This window comes from Macrobrachium nipponense, chromosome 6, assembly GCF_015104395.2.
Source record: "Macrobrachium nipponense isolate FS-2020 chromosome 6, ASM1510439v2, whole genome shotgun sequence".
NCBI lineage: Eukaryota > Metazoa > Arthropoda > Malacostraca > Decapoda > Palaemonidae > Macrobrachium > Macrobrachium nipponense.
In genome coordinates, this window is record NC_061108.1 from 26,036,174 (window position 1) to 26,050,817 (window position 14,644).

Genomic DNA, 14,644 nt, shown 5'->3' on the forward strand with positions numbered 1-14,644 from the left:
TAAACGTCACAATATATATATATATATATATAATATATATATATATATATATATATATATATATATATACTTTGATATTGCAATTTGATAGTATATTCCTTGTATATTGTAAATGTATCTGTTTTATGTGTTTGTGTATACAGGCAGACTCCGGCTTGCGATGGGTTCAGCTTACGACATTCCGAGGTTACAACGCTTTTCAATTATATTTATCAGAAATTATTTCCAGGTTTACGACACGTTCCAGGGTTATGACGCCTACAACGCTGATCTGGCAGTAGAAATATGACTCAAAAAATGCAAAATAATCAATATTTGAAGGTTTATTTGATGAAAAAGGCAATAAGAATGCAGTTTACATAATTTTTAATGCACCCAAAGCATTAAAAGCAAGGTTTTCTTACAATTTTTTATGATGTTCTGGCTTACGACGATTTTCGGCCTACAAGGCGTGTCAAGAACGGAACCCCCGTCGTAACCCAGGGACTGCCTGTAGTTCTTATTTTATTGGTAATTTTATACATTAAAATATTGCATACATGTATAAAAGGAAAATTTTCCTTATGACCTATTGGTTTTTTATTGTTATAGAAATCTAAAGATAACAGATATGTTTGATTATCTTTTTATCAATACATATGTATATTTAATTAATGATTTTTGGTAAATTATGGTTTATCGCCCTGACTAGGTTACTTATCTCTTTAATTGATTAATTTTCTTGATTAATCTCTTTAAATTGATTAATTTTCTTGATTAAGTACTGATGCTGTCATATTCTTTTCATTTCTTACAAAGGTTTTCAAGTGTTGGAGGCAGCACCAGACAGCCATAAATTTAAGTTGACAATGTTCCAGCCAACAGACCCAACTCACTTTTATCGTACTGTGCGTAAAGAGATGAAGCTTTTGAAAACATCCTTACCATCGGGTATATGGGTTCGAGGATATGAAGACCGCATGGTAATTACATTATGCTCATATTGTTAATTCTGTATGCTTTTGATTTGAGAGAGAAGGCAGAACATTTATGTCTGATAACTAATTTTTAGGAATCTGGCTATGCCTGGTTCCGTTGCTTACATATGGTGTGAATAGAAATTAAAATTTTGACTTTTAGCTAACACATTTTTTCTTTTGCCAAAGTTCAGTTGTTTCTTTACTTCCTAAAGCTGCGTTAGTATTGATATTGCTAGTGAATAATACATTTAGTTCTGTAAAAGAAAATAATTTTAATACTTTAATATTTGTAGAGAGACATCATTTATGATTTCCATATTATTAAAACAAGAAAATACTGAAAGAACAAATTTTGTCTCACAGGAGGCTGGCATTAATAAGTAGTATCAAGTTAAGTTTGATGTAATTTATATGTTAATCATCATAAAGGTATTATGTAAGCTTTAACCTTTGCATTTGGATGTGAAATGGATTCTCTTGATTCTCCCTTGTCCTCTGCTCATGTTTTAAGACCAGTTTTAGTAGCTATAATCAATCAGTCAATCAGTCTTATTTTAAGAACTCCCATTATATCTAGATTGTCTTCCATCCTCTATTTCATGATTAGATGGGCCTTTCTATGGGTCTTTATCATGTTACTTCTCTAACTAATCACCTACTAACACTACATCTTTCTGTCACTTTCTCATTTACAATGCAGTCTTCTCCATACTCTGGCCATGAGTCATAATATTTAAAATGTATCTTACCTCTCTATTACGATAGCTGTATTTCAGGGGGGAGGACGATAGTGTGTGAAAAGAAATGATTAATAGGGATCATTTTAGAGCATCTGTAGTTTTCTATTTAGTTTTTTCTCTGCATTGGCCTGCGAGAACAAATTCGAGAGTTTTTTCTTGATTTTTTGATGATTAGATAATTTTCTTGTTTTGGTTTGGCTTTTCTTGGTATTTTTCTTTATGTAGGATGTCATCCAAAATGAATAAAGACAATTTGTTTCTAGTCTGTAAGGTAAGATGGTATAATACCCAGTGTTACTCTTCAGTGTACGGTAATCACAACGTATGTGTTCAATGTAGGAACAGTTCAGTTGTTGAAGCTCAGTCAAATTGCACATGCATCCCCAAAAGGGATACACAGTTTGCGGCATTTGATCAGTTCCATAAGGAAGTTATGAATAACATATAAAATGTCCTTGATACAGAACGGCAATATACAAGGTACATGATGCATGATTCCGAAAAGGGATTTGAGTCAGTCAAGTAAACTTCAAAAGTGTAAAGTACTGCTTCCTTCAACCCAAAAGTGAGAGGGGATGCAAATGCTGCCAAAATAATGTCTAATGTTGGAATTCCGACTGGAAACTACTGAATGGTCCATCCAGAATATAAAATCTCAGATCAAAACATGATAAACATGATAGGGGCTCCAATACTCATCTCTGATGATACCAATAATCCTTGGTTAGATGCCTCAATTCACATTTTCTCTTCCTTTAGTAAATATCTAATTAATGATATAAAAACTGATCAAAGCTATATATGTGAGAAACCACTAACAGAAACGGTTTTCTTACCTTTGTCTATAACATTAAAAGCTCTAGAAGACACCCTTTACCAGGACCCAAGTTGCTCACCAAGTAGCCCTAACTTTTTAGAGTGGCACATAAAAGCATGAATGGAAATATTGGAGGGCTCCAACAAGTTACTTGCCAATGTAAATTCATTATGTATTACATAATGCAGGCAGTCCCCAGTTATTGGTGGAGGTTCCGTTTTGGCGGTATGATGATAAGTGAAAATTGCTGATACCTGTAAATCAGCGATTTTTGGCGCTGATAACCCGTTATGGCACCTCTGTGAGGTATATATTGGTGCCAATAACCAGAAACCGGCACTAGACAAGCTCCATAAAACCTTACTGCCAATAACCAAGGCCACCAAAAACTGGGGAATGCCTGTAACCTCTTCGGTAAGGACTGGTTTGAGGGTCTGTTGTGGTTAAAAATTTAACCAGCAAGCCCGCCAACAGAACTGCACATAGTAGTACTCTCCTTTGGGAAAAGGGGAATTCAGGAAACAAAAACCTGGAACTTCCCCTTACCCAACCCAAAAAGCCTTGCTTAAAAAGGTAAGCCTCCAGGCACCCCAAAAGTTTTTTCCTCAAAGGAAGCAGGTGGTCAGAAGGGACAGCTCACAAAACTGACAACAACAACACTAAGAAAATCTTTTTCACAAGGTCCAAAGACCCTCTTATAGAAAAAAGAAAAGCAACACCTGTCAAAGGCAGAGGCAGATACCAGTAGGAATGGTATGGTTGAGGGTCAACTTTGATGACACCACAGGCAATGGAAGTCTTCCCCTTGGGGATACAGCATTAATTCCAAACAGGCTGGGGTAGAAACAGTCTCACCCCTCTTCTCCTGTATAGGGGTTCTTCCAAAAATCAGACCCCTCTCTGGAAGGTTATGTACAGAAAGGCCCTGTTAATGGGAGCCACAGAGAAACATGCTTATATTTGCCACCAAGCATGTCTCTTTTAAGTGTCCCCAAAAAGTATTCCTCCAAATGAAGAATAATCCTAGACCCATCATGATTGAACAAGCACAGTGTTTGCCAAGTTTTCCAGATAGCTACCGTTGCCATAGTATGTTCAATTTTTCTAAAAGGGACTTGGACGGACAGCTATAGATCTGAAAGATGCATAAATACTGGCACATTCATGTCGCCATTCCCATCTGCACTTCCTGTGGTTCCGGATAAGGAAAGATATGTACAGGTTCAAAGTCATGCCCTTTGGGCTAAACTTTGCCCTAAGAAATTTGATCAAATTAGTAACCGTATAGTTCTTTGAGAAATCAGAATACAACTACAGTACTAGTACCTCGTACTTTGAACTTAATCCGTTCCAGAAGGTTGTTCGAAGTACGATTTGTTTGAAATATGAAACAAATATCCCCATAAGAAGTAAAGGGAATCAGGATAATTCGTTCCAGTCAACCCAAAAAGTCCCCCTTTTCACATTTTTTTCTATTATTAATGTGTTCAAAAGTTAAATTAAGAGTGTAAAGTAATGAAACAGCACATTATATATGAAGTAAAATTGTCAAAATTATACTTTTTGTGTGTGTACGATTTACGAACTGTTTGGTAAAAATGGCGCCGGCCGGCTGGGTGATGGAGGGATAAGTAATAAGTCAAGAATGCAGGAAAATGAAAGAGGGATAGAATAACTTTTCACAAGGAAGCCGTTTAAACAAAGAATCAAAGGCATGCAGAAGGTGAAAACAGTGCCAGTTTGTTTATTACAGAGCTGAGTTACTTTTACAGAAGTAAAAAATCATAAAAAGCAATTGTCACTAGATTGGTACTATTTTACCGTAACAAAAATAAAAGTGATTTGGGCAAATTGAATGTAAGTGAAAAAAATGGGTGAATAATCATCCCAGCCCAGCTGATAAGTCAGTGGGAAGCAGAGCTATTCTTCCCTCTCCTCTGCTCTCTAACCCAATCAAGCCTTTTTTTTTGTTTTTTTTACTGTACTATTGCATTTTATTGTTTTCATGTTTTATCATTATGTTAAATTTATTGTGAAATGACATTATATTTTCTAATTGTGAATTGGGTACTGCTTTTACTTACATATTATAGTAAAGATTTTATTGTCTCTTCTCTCCCTCAAAACGTACCATGACGCACGATAACTTAAAATCATTCATTCATTATTCCTCAAAAATATCAACGCTCCCTCCCTCCACCTCAAGTTAGCTGTGTATCACCGCAATGGCGAATGCTTTTGTTAATCATTTATGCTATATTTTATTGTGGAAAGCTTTGCTCTTTCATTTACTATTTTATTAATATTGCAACTAGACCGTTTTACTAAGCACACTGAACACTGGCTCAATTAAGACCTTTTTTTTTCCTGTATTGCATTTGATTGATTTTCATTATTTATCGTTACGTTAAATTTATTGGGAAATTCCTTTTTATGTGAATTGTTATTGCTTTTATATACATACAGTAATATTTTAACTATCTTCTGCTTCTCTCCTCAACATACCAACGCTCCCTCAGTCAGTCTTAAGTCAGCTGGGTGTGATGTCACCGCGGTTACATACGATTTTATACATCTTTTATGCTAAATGTTTCATTGAAAGCTAAATTTTATATTAAATGCTCTATACTTTTATTTATTTGTTCGAATATGGTTTTCATTAAACTATATAAATGAAAAAAAATTAATACAGTTTAACTTGTAAGACCCAGTACACTGTTGAATACAAGTATAAACTAGGTAATCAGTCAGTTTGAGGTATGATCATTTGTTCGACAAACGATACAAAATGTTCTAGAATATTTTGTTAGAAAAACAGAAAGTTTGACATAAGAAACATTTGACAAACCACTGTAATAGCCTACCAGGCTTGAAAACTTAAGAGCATTGGTCAACTGACTATACAGTCAAAAGGTTTCATGATAAATTAGCAAAATCCCTCCTCACACCCAGCAAACACTTTCAGTAGCTGGGACTGTGTTGGGATACTTTTCATGATCCGTTGTCTCTCATACTCAAAACAGAATAAGGCAAGTCCTCATAAGGTGCCTTGCACAGCCCAGAGTTTCCAAACAGAAATTAGAACATATGACAGGCCTGTTGCAGTTTGCATCAATTACAGATCCAACAACAACAAAAAAATGTGAACAAATTCTATCCATTGTATACAGGAAGCAAGGTGCGAATACAACCTTATCAAAAGATTAAAAAAGTTAGAGAGATACTTTCTCTTGATTCTGGAAGGAATCTCTGGTTATGCAGGTCACCCTGACTCCTCAGTGTACTAGTGGCAATACGTACAGATGCCTTGTTGGGTTGGGAAGACATTAGGAGGATCGTCCGGTGGCATGGAGGTGCTTCCACAACTGGAAATGGACCTGTTTGCTACATATGAGAATCACAAACTGTTAGTCAAGCAACAGCAAGAATTGCTTTCCTACAAGACTAGAACAAATGGAGGAGGATTTATCTTTTTCATCCATTGTTCCAGATTTCGAAGGTGTTGAGCAAACTCTTAACCTTCAAAGGAACAACTTACTTAATAGCCCCAAAGTGGCCAAACTGGCATTGATTCCTATACTTTAACAACGGCGAAGAGATAAATTCCAGTAAGTACTATCCGCTGTTTTATTCCAGTCAGTAGGAGAGAAAGTAGTTTACTGATCCTCCTTTCGGAGCCGAAACCTTTGCGGGTTGAGTTTTTAAACGTTATCTACTGTGAAAATTACGCTCCCAACATTGCTAGGTACCTAGTGCAAAAACTAGACTTCATATATTCAGCAATACCAGTATGTATGGAAGATATGGTTAGATTATATCCATACTGAGAGCCCAGTCAGAATTTCTAGGGGAAACAAAATTTAAATTTTCTTATCCGTTTTGAAAAAAAACGCCTTGCAGCTATAACAGTCATGGCATATAAGGCAGCATTAATGGAACCATTGATTTATGAATTTGGGATTGACTCGAGTATAGAAGATGTCACTTCCTTTGTGCTGTCCTTTGCACTGCAAAGACCCGCTCTTGAAAGGTTCCAATTACGTACTTAATCCCAGAACAAGATGCTTAGACTTCGATTAGCCCCACAATTCAGCGGACTGATACAACCACAACTCACAAGGTACAATAGAAGATCTAGATCGCATTAGCGTCAGGAGCTTGTATTAGCCAACTGGGCTCTCTTAGATGGGGACAATACATCACACAAATGGCTGACCGTCTGTTATTATTGCCCTATGGCCTGTCATTCCTGGCCAAAAGTGAGATTCCCTTAAGAAGGAAATCTCCTTTTCTAAATAAACTAGATTTAGTAGACAAAACATGTGCCCAGTTCAAGCACTGAAGGTTTACCTAGAGGTCATGGCAAACATCCCAGAAGGTCCCTTTATTCCTCTACTCTAGCAATGTTATTACCATGAGCTCCAACAAATGGGTCTTCCTAACAGGCGGGCATACTAACTATCGCTGGGGAAGGTCTGAGCAATAATGCAACCATACCCAGCATGCTTACGTAAGTCACCACAGAACTTCACCATAAAAAACATAAGTTTGCACTTAGTTTCTTGTTCTTTGCTACCAAACCTAAAGGTATTTTGAATAAAGAATGGGCCTTGAAACTTGTAGCTTGACCCTGGACCAAAATATTTTGGTTGTTGGGATTAAAGTTTGAGAGCTTTTCATCACCTGCCAATTTCTTTGTAAAGCTCCTTAAGGAAGAGAGCAACTATGCTATTAAAAAACTGGTTTTGACACGGGAAAACCTATTTTTGGAAGTCGCTATTGAGTCCTTAAAACCCTCCAACTTCCCTGACAAAATGAAATATGATTTGGGTAAGGGATCATCCTGCATTGGCCAACAGAAAGGAATGGCTTCTTGGTCTGTTTTTAGTCGCATGTAAACAAATGGTGTCTCATATGCGCCTAGCCACTTCATCTTCTTGCGGGTTTTGATGTAGGTAAACTGGATTTAGCATTTGCTGAGGATAAGAGAAAGTGCTCTCTTATCCATTTATACTCTATCACGTGTTATAGTGTTTATCATTATGACGCAATACCCGGCCACAAAACCAGCTAAAAGAGAATTCTTTGACATTAGTCTGGTCACTATGGAGCTCTGGATAGACTTTGGAAGGGTAATCCTTGAGGATGCAACAGCGATTACCAATACATAACAGGTTTTTCTTACATCAAAACCTGTTGTTTACTGGATTTGTATCTTTCATAGCTAACAAACCTGAGGTCTTAACATTGACTGCCCATCTCTAGACACCTCTCTTATGTCTTATCCTGGATTGGAAGAAAAACTAAATACATCACGAGACTCAGGCGTGGTCTCTGACCCACTTCCACCTCTGCTATGTATCAGTTGCCAGATGCCATAGATTCCTTACATATAGTACAATTTTTTTTTTTTAACCGGTTTCCAGCTGGCACCAGAAGATTTATCCTGATGTTAAGACCTCAGGTTTGTTAGCTATGAAAAATACAAATTAATAAAAAATGTGTTATTTTTTAATAAAATAAGTTTCTGTAAAACTAAATTTTTAAGGGTTATTTTCTTAACTTAGTATAGTGACTGGTAATTGGTCTTTTCTTTCAGGATTTGTATTCTGTCATGATCCGTGGACCAGAACGAACTCCTTATGAAGATGGGCTCTTTTTCTTTGACTTCCAGCTGTCGGCAGATTATCCTCGTGCACCTCCATTGTGTCACTACGTCACCTATTGCTCGGATAAATTAAATCCTAACCTTTATGAAGATGGGAAGGTAAAACATGTTTCATGCTGTATTAAATTAATTATCAGTTTTTCCTTTGTAAATAGAGGAAGAAGACAGTCTTGCATATGCTAATGGACATTTTTGTAATGATGTTTTGTACAGGTTTGCATCTCTCTCCTTGGTACGTGGAGTGGAAAGGGAACTGAAGTTTGGACTAGTCAGAGTAACCTCCTTCAAGTTATCATATCTATACAAGGTAAATTAGTATTGTTAATGTATACTTGAGCATTGTAGGATATTGCTTTTAGAGTACAAAACTTATTTTATCATTGGTATCACAAGGTAATGTTTATTAAATCTTCATTTGTGTTCCACATGTATATTCCATAAACATACTTATTATGGCTTGCAGTTGCAAATCTTGCAAATTACATATTACCCAGCCTAACTGAACCCTCTTGACAGTTTTTACGTAAATTAGACATAATGTAATGTTTTATTTATAAATAACATGTAGTATTGTAATCTTTTACCTTGGTTTATTGTAATTGTTTGGATACATCTTTTGTTTATGAATTACAAGTGGTTTAATTCTAGTTAAATATGCAGTGATGTCTTAAAAACAAAAGCCTTTGGATACTTGTTGTGGTTAATTTAAACTTGTTAGTATCATTATGTTGACCAAAAGCATGATTGTGGTTTTAGCAATTAATCAGTCAGCCTGTATGTGAAAACATATCTAGATGCCTATATATACCACAGATCTTAATGGTGGCATCCAGAAATCTCCATGATGACTCTCCAAGGACCCTAGGCCAGGAGATATGTTGACCTAACTTCACCTAGTTCCACTCTTTTGTAGCCATATGTTGTATTAATTTCACTTTTCCTTTGTCAATATCTTTTGAGATCTCAAGCAACCTTATTGAGTGACTGACACTTTTCATGTTATGATGCCTCAAGAATATTGCTTACTCTATTGGTTATTAAGTTTGCATCATCTGTCCGTCACTAGGTAATTATTAAGTCAGTCAAGTTACTTTCTTGTTTTGGAATTCCAAGTTTTTTATCATTGCCTGGTTTAGTTTTATACACTTTGTTTGGTATATGTGTAGTATGCTTCATATTGTTTTATAAGCATTTAGGAGGATAGGGAGGACATTATGTGTGCTATTTCATCGCTAATTATGTTTGTCCATCTTAATCCTCATACTAATAAAGCCATTCATTGTATGAGAAAGGGTAAGGATACCTTATGCACCATTCCATTACCCCACCTTTCTCCCTCATATAGCTTGCTGTCTCCTTACTTTGGCTCCAGCAGCTTATTTTCTTTATGACCCCTTATGTGTTTATTCTGTTGGGGTGATGTTTGAGAACCTTGTAGTTGCTTATAAACACAAAACATAGGCAACAAATTACAGCACTCAGATTTATTCATGCCTTTTTTGTGTGCAGATGGGTTCTTGCAAGTTGTTTGAGTTTTGTTACTTCATAGCCTTCCATGTGACTTTGGTTTTTGTTTGGCTGACCCAGCATCTATTAATGAAGTATAATTAACGATTTATGCTATTTTTACTTGAACCATGTGATAAAGTAATGATTGCTAACACAGTAAACCCCTGTATTCACAGGGGATGGGTACCAGACCCCCACAATAGCTAAAATCCACGAATACTTAAAACCCCTCTCAAAATGCTTAGAACTGCCTACAGGCAGTCCCCGGCTTACGACAGGGGTTCTGTTCTTGAGACGTGTCGTAAGCCGAAAATCATTGTAAGCCGAAAATCGTCGTAAGCTGGAAAATCGTAAAAAATCCTAAGAAAACCTTACTTTTAATGCTTTGGGTGTATTAAAAACTAAATAAACTGCATTTTTCATAAAAAAACATTCAAATATTGATTATTTCAAATTTTTGGAGTCATATTTATTACTAGTCATACAAAGCCCTATGTAGCTCCTAGAGTGTCATACTATATCTGTTCCTTTTACATTATGTCTTGGGTTGCTTAATGTTATATAATTATACCTTACATATAACAGACTGTCCTTGTATTGAGTTCTATTATTATGTGGTATAGTGAATGTCAAACTAATAAAGAGGGTTTTCTTCCCTTTTAATGTGTCAGCTCTGTAATAAAGGTTGACTTTCCAGTACCACTTTATAACAGTATCTAGTCAGTTTATGGGAAGAGCATGCTAACCCAACCTCTTGAGGTATTCGTCCTTCTGTATCCTGTCTTAGTACAGTAACTGGCCATCAACATAGCTTTGAGATCATTAGAGAGAAATAGAGTAAAATTAGGTCACACTGCTAGATGTTAATATAAAGTCTGACTGGCTCTTTGCTAAAACTTACTCCATTTTAATTTAGAGTATAATTAGGATTATATTTTCAGGTTTAATCCTAGTCAGTGAACCATACTTTAATGAAGCAGGCTATGAACGGCAGAAAGGAACTCAACAAGGGAGGGAAAATTCTAGGATGTATAATGAAATGGTTGTTTTGAAACTGATCCAAGCTATGGCCAAAGTGATTCAGAGTCCACCTGACATATTCAGAAATGAAATCATTCATCATTTTCAGAAAAAAGCATATAAGTAAGTATGTTCTTTAGAATTTTTATCACACAATGCATAGTATTGGTACAAAGTTAATAATAAGAATTAGGCTTATTTTTTTGCTTAGAAGTGTTTAGATTCTTTGATAAATTGTAATTTTGCATTTTTAGGCTTGTAGTTACAATTCAAAATTTTTCAGGCTGGTACAAAGGCTGGAGTGTTGGCTCGAGATATCTGAGAACCACAACAAGTTGCATCCTCTGTCCCCTACTACGCCAACAACCTTTAGAGAGATTCATCGTTCTGGTAAGTACTATTTCATATATGTGTTCCTACAGACCTAATATTATTATTATTATTATTATTATTTTTCAGTAGATGAACCCTATTCACATTGAACAAGCCCACAGGGGCCCTTGACTTAAAATTCAAGCTTCCAAAGAATATGGTGTGCATTAGGAAGTAAGAGGAAGTAAAAGGAAATAGAGAAAGGAGAGATCTCACTCATAAAACAGAAAAAGCAAATTAATTAATTAATTAATAAATACAAATGTATTAAAATGCAGGGAGAATAGTATTAGGGTAGTAATGCATTGCATCTTTTCTGAACTTCTGAAGCTGCAATTGCATGACATCCTGAGGGAAGTTGTTTCACAGACCAACTGTGTGAAGAATAAAGGACATCTGGGACTGTGAAGTTTCACAGTGAGGCACTTCTACTCTATAATGGTGCTGCTGTTCAGTGAATTTGATTGCTCTCGCTAGATAAAAGGGGTCAGGGTTTCATTGAGAATGTGAGAGATCTCTTTTAAAATACAACTTATGATAAAGTGACAAACGAGAGCAATATTCTAGTAAAGGAAGTAAAAATGATGTCACATTTATTTTGTCACTGTTATGGATATTGGAGGTTTTACAAACAGTACCTAACTTCCTTGCATCATTTGCTGAAACTCTCATTAGATGTTTGTCAAAAGTTAGATGAGAGTCAAAAGTTACACTTAGGATAGTTTTACTGGAGTTTAGCCTCATACCCCACCGGCTACATCATTCACTAGATTCAGTCCATGTTCCCATTAAGGGGTGCACTGATCGCCAAATTTCGAGGAATTATCAAATTTTAGTCATTAACAGTTTTGGACCGATTTATGTCTAAATAACAGAGCTGGGCATCGAGAGCAAACGCCAAATCTCGAGACAAGTTGTTAGTAATTCCACAGATCCTTCGCAATCAGCTCCGTCCATGGACAAAAGTGAAGAACCTGGCCAAACTAGTACCCCTTCAATATCCCCTCCCAGTATTAACCATTCACACGGATGCCTCCCTGTCCGGGTGGGGGGGATATTCTCAATTCAAGCAAGTTCAGGGGACTTGGTCAGTTCAGTTCCATCAGCTTCACATAAAAGTCTTGGAAGCAATGGCAGTATTTCTTACCCTGAAGAGACTTCTTCCCCCGAAAAAGTCTCATCTAAGACTAGTTTTGGACAGTGCAGTGGTAGTTCATTGCATCAACAGAGGAGGGTCCAAATCCAAACATGTGAACCATGTCATGATAGCCATCTTTGCACTAGCAGACAAACACAAATGGCATCTGTCCGCCACTCACCTGGCGGGGGTAAGAAATGTGATAGCAGACGCTTTGTCCCGGTCGGTCCCTCTGGAATCAGAATGGTCCCTGGACGACAGGTCATTCCAGTGGATATGCCGGAGAGTCCCAGGTCTCCAAGTGAATCTCTTCGCTTCACAAGCGAACCACAAGCTCCCTTGCTATGTGGCCCCCAACCTGGACCCTCTGGCTTATGCCACGGACGCCCTGTCGTTAGATTGGAATCAGTGGAGAAAAATTTATGTCTTTCCTCCAGTGAATCTTCTTTTGAAAGTCTTGAGCAAGCTGAGGACTTTCAAGGGACTAGTAGCTCTGATTGCTCCAGACTGGCCCAAGAGCAACTGGTATCCTCTGCTCCTGGAATTGGGTCTCCGACCTCAACGGATTCCCAATCCCAAGCTGTCACAATCAGTACAAATGAGGACTGTGTTCGCTTCCTCAGGAATTCTTCAGACCCTAACTTTATGGACTTCATGAAGTTTGCGGCTAACAAAGATGCTAACATTGATCCACAAAACATCCTCTTCCTAGAATCAGATAAGAGAGAGTCAACTATTAGACAATATGACTCAGCTGTTAAAAAATTAGCATCCTTCCTGAAAGAATCAAACACTACAACCATGACAGTTAACTTAGCTATATCCTTTTTCAGATCCTTGTTTGAAAAAGGTTTAGCAGCTAGCACTATTACTACTCATAAATCGGCTTTGAGGAAGATCTTTCAGTTGGGTTTCCAGATAGACCTAACAGAATCTTACTTTTATTTACGTCTATTCCTAAAGCCTGTGCTAGACTTAGACCTTCTCAAAGGCCTACTGCAGTCTCATGGTTCTTAAATGATGTCCTCAAACTAGCCTCAGATACTGACAACTCGTCTTGTACATTCATAATGCTTCTTAGAAAGACGTTATTCTTATTAAGCCTAGCTTCAGGAGCTAGAATTTCAGAACTGTCGGCTCTATCCAGAGATGCGGGTCATGTGGAGTTCCTCCCCTCAGGAGAAGTTCTGCTTGCTCCGGATCGTAGTTTTTTGGCTAAAAATGAGGATCCTCTTGCAAGGTGGGCTCCTTGGAAAGTCATCCCACTTCCGCAAGATCCTTCTCTCTGCCCAGTATCAACTTTAAGAGCCTTTCTATCTCGCACATCCTCAAGATCCTCAGGTTCTCTCTTTATGAGAGAAAAAGGTGGTACTTTATCAGTAAAAGGAATTAGACAACAGATCCTTTACTTCATTAAACAAGCCAATCCTGATTCATTTCCAAAAGCACATGACATCAGAGGAGTAGCCACCTCAATTAACTACTTTCAACATATGAACTTTGAGGATCTTAAAAAGTATACTGGATGGAAATCTCCGACAGTCTTTAAACGTCACTACCTAAAGTCCTTTGGAATCTTTAAAATTTTCTGCAGTAGCAGCGGGAAACATTGTTTCTCCTGATACTGTATAGTAGTCATAGTATAGATCCAGGTCTCCTTTCTACCTACCTCGTCCAACATGCCTCACCCTATCGCCATGCTACTCGGATACTCTAGCCTTAGCCGCTGAGATCATATTGGTGGATTGTCCCTTATTTTTTTTGCTAGGGACATCCACACTATGTACTTATAATGTACTTCAGTGTCCCTACCCTTATTTTATGCTAGGGTAGGACACAATGTGTTTGTATATTATGTAAATATCTTACTTAAGTGAATCTATTGTGTTAATTTACATTGCATTACTGGATATTACTATGTTTAATATAAGTTAATTTTAAGTACTTTATATTGTTTGCTTTCTTTATCATGTCATTGTTTAGGATAAGTTAGCTTTAAGTACTTAGTTTGTATTCTGTAATGTCCCTGATTCACTTATATTATATATCTCTTTTTTACAACTGATTTTCATTTGTCCTTATTCCCATCTTGTCTGTTTCTCTGGTACTCTTTCATAGGCCGACACGAGCTGAGCCCAGAAAAGGGATTTTGACGTAGGAAAAATCTATTTCTGGGTGATTGGCTCGTGTCGCCCTATGAAACCCACCCTGTCTTTGTTTACCCACCCTGCAGGACAAGATGTTCATAGATTAAGGATGACCGCTAGGGGCGCTGCTGTCCGTGGCATCAGTAGTAGTAGTAGTAGCGGCCGCATCACCCTTTAGTATCAGCTCTCTCTGGTGGGGATTTTAGATTGGAAGGTCTAAATGGTGAATGACTCGTGGTAGTGATCCCACTCGCCCCTATTCTCATACCGACAC

General features: G+C 37.2%; 2 protein-coding genes across 2 annotated transcripts in view; one reads left to right on the top strand and one right to left on the bottom strand.

Annotated features, from left to right (window-relative positions):
* Positions 1 to 11,163, top strand: part of LOC135216029 ((E3-independent) E2 ubiquitin-conjugating enzyme-like) — a 30,725-nt gene extending 19,562 nt beyond the window's left edge. The window contains exons 2-6 of the mRNA XM_064250968.1: positions 799 to 962; positions 8,116 to 8,283; positions 8,398 to 8,491; positions 10,635 to 10,836; positions 10,997 to 11,163. Coding sequence (XP_064107038.1) covers positions 799 to 962; positions 8,116 to 8,283; positions 8,398 to 8,491; positions 10,635 to 10,836; positions 10,997 to 11,141 — 773 coding nt within the window. The 3' untranslated portion in view covers positions 11,142 to 11,163. The remainder of the gene's footprint in view (positions 1 to 798; positions 963 to 8,115; positions 8,284 to 8,397; positions 8,492 to 10,634; positions 10,837 to 10,996) is intronic.
* LOC135216469 ((E3-independent) E2 ubiquitin-conjugating enzyme-like) overlaps positions 1 to 14,644 on the bottom strand; it is a 561,446-nt gene that overhangs the window by 44,518 nt on the left and 502,284 nt on the right.